At 50.4% G+C, this 2,500-nt stretch overlaps 1 protein-coding gene across 1 annotated transcript in view; it reads left to right on the forward strand.

Moving 5' to 3' along the window:
• Positions 1 to 2,500, forward strand: part of LOC143133377 (uncharacterized) — a 12,116-nt gene that overhangs the window by 9,274 nt on the left and 342 nt on the right. The window contains 4 exon segments of the mRNA XM_076293141.1: positions 1,385 to 1,408; positions 1,530 to 1,538; positions 1,645 to 1,698; positions 1,740 to 2,500. The exon segment at positions 1,740 to 2,500 is cut by the window's right edge and continues 23 nt beyond it. Of these exon segments, the coding sequence (XP_076149256.1) occupies positions 1,385 to 1,408; positions 1,530 to 1,538; positions 1,645 to 1,698; positions 1,740 to 2,500 (848 nt within the window).

Consider the following 2,500-nt stretch of genomic DNA (forward strand, 5'->3'; position numbering starts at 1 on the left):
GTAAGCCAGCCGGTAGTGTCCATCCTCCCGCTCCTCCTCTGAAGCACTATTGACTCCAGCTTTCACAGAAGCTACATCCCTGATTTCACAGCCAGTCAAGCAACCCCCACCCATTCCCACCAACACACACACACACACACACACACCATCATCATCATTTTCAAAGCTGATCACGTCCCACCTCCACCTCCACACTCCCATCCACCCCCCTCCATCGCTGCCTCCATCCATCTTGCGTTCGGGTCTCGAATTTGTGGATTTTTCTGAACGGGGGAAATTGGGCATTATCGACGGCTGGAGAGCTGACGGATATCTCGCGGCCCGCTGTCTGCTTTGGTATTCACATCACCAGTGGCCCAATTTGTCATCTCATTGGGATGGATGTCGACAGCTCTCTGTTCTGTTTTTTTGCCGTTCCGGTTTAGTTTTCAGTCTTCCCTCCTCTCTGCTCCCTCTGTCTCTCCAAAAACACAGGCACATGAGTCTATTAATATACATGAGCATGCCCACAGAACAGTGAAAGGAATTTAAAAAAATAGAAGACATATCTAAATGGCTATTTATGCAGGATAAACACTAATGTATGTTTTCTCTCTCTCTCTCTCTCTCTCTCTCTCTGACTGCCTCCTCTCACTCTCTCTTTCTCTCTCTCTCTCTCTCTCTCTCTCTCTCTCTCTCTCTGACTGCCTCCTCTCACTCTCTCTTTCTCTCTCTCTGTGCTGAAGAGGTGTTCAGGAGCCATTTAGTTCTCTGCTGGCTGTCCATGGTCATAATTACACCTACTTGATGGCAGCGTTTCAGTCATGGCTGCTACAGAACTCCCATCCTCAAACAGAGAGATCTCATTTCATCACTCTTCTCAGCTCAAGTCTGCGACCTTAGAACATCATGTCTTAGAACAGTATTTTGTTATAATAGTCTTATAACAGCTTTTCTTGGAACACCATGTCTTTTTTACGCAAGTTTTCCTTTTATATCTAATATGGATCGGCCCAGAATAGATCTTCTGGTCAAAATATGTCAAAATGTATGAATATATTCAAATGCAAATCTCCATTGTGTGAATGAATGTACATGTCACATGTCATGTGCGAGTAATGAGTTTTGCACTCAGACTCTTTCAGTCCCATGGTGGTGCTGATGCAGCAGTCTTAATGCTGTGGAGCTCCTGCCCCTGCAGTCCTGGAGCTGTGAGTGAAGCTGACGTGAAAAGAGAGCGGACATGCTGAAAGAGACCAGGATAGAGTGCTGTGGAGTGCTGTGGAGTGGGGTGGTGTGTTGTGGTTTGGTGTGGGGTGGGATGGTGTGGTGTAGTGTGGTGTGTGTTGTTGTGGTGTGGTGAGGTTCGGTGTAGTGTGGTGTAGTGTGGTGTGGTGTGGTTCAGTGTGGTGTGGTGTGGTTGGGTGTGGTGAGGTGTAGTGTGGTGTGGTGTGTGTTGTTGTGGTGTGGTGTGGTGTGGTTCGGCGTGGTATAGTGTGGTTTGGTGTGGTGTAGTGTGGTTCGGTGTGGTTTGGTGTGGTTGGGTGTAGTGTGGTTTGGTGTGGTGTGGTGTAGTGTGGTTTGGGGTGGTGTAATGTGGTTTGGTGTAGGGTGGTTCAGTGTGGTGTGGTGTGGTGTAGTGTGGTTTGGTTCGGTGTGGTGTAGTGTGGTGTGGTTCGTTGTGGTGTGGTGTCGTGTGGTTTGGTGTTGTTCGGTGTGGTGTGGTGTGGTGTGGTGTGGTGTGGTTCGGTGTAGTGTAGTGTGGTGTAGTGTGGTGTGGTGTGGTTCGGTGTGGTGTGGTGTAGTGTGGTTTGGTGTGGTGTGGTGTAGTGTGGGGTAGTGTGGTATGGTTCGGTGTGGTGTGGTGTGGTTCGGTGTGGTGTAGTGTGGTGTGGTGTGCTGTGGTTCAGTGTGGTGTAGTGTGGTGTGGTTCGGTGTGGTTTGGTTCGGTGTGGTGTGGTTTGGTGTGGAATGGTGTGGTGTAGTGTGGTGTGGTGTAGTATGGTTCTGTGTGGTGTAGTGTGGTGTGGTATGGTTCGGTGTGGTGTGGTGTGGTGTGGTTTGGTTCGGTGTGGTGTGGTGTGGAGTGGTGTGGTGTGGTGTGGAGTGGTGTAGTGTGGTGTGGTGTGCTGTGGTTCAGTGTGGTGTGGTTCGGTGTGGTTTGGTGTCGTGTGGTTTGGTTCGGTGTGGTGTGGTTCGGTGTGGAATGGTGTGGTGTAGTGTGGTGTGGTGTAGTATGGTTCTGTGTGGTGTAGTGTGGTGTGGTATGGTTCGGTGTGGTGTGGTGTCGTGTGGTTTGGTTCGGTGTGATGTGGTGTAGTGTGGTGTGGTGTGGTGTGGTGTGGTGTGGTTCGGTGTGGTGTGGTGTGGTATGGTGTGGTTCGGTGTGGTGTAGTGTCGTGTGGTTTGGTTCGGTGTGGTGTGGTGTAGTGTGGTGTGGTGTGGTTCGGTGTGGAGTGGTGTGGCTTAGTGTGGTGTGGTGTAGTGTGGTGTGGTATGGTTCGGTGTGGTGTCGTGTGGT

This window comes from Alosa pseudoharengus, unplaced genomic scaffold (assembly GCF_046254945.1).
Source record: "Alosa pseudoharengus isolate Yale_2024_CS ecotype anadromous, Long Island Sound unplaced genomic scaffold, YU_APseudo_1.1 YU_APseudo_1.1_scf_2, whole genome shotgun sequence".
NCBI classification, from domain to species: domain Eukaryota; kingdom Metazoa; phylum Chordata; class Actinopteri; order Clupeiformes; family Clupeidae; genus Alosa; species Alosa pseudoharengus.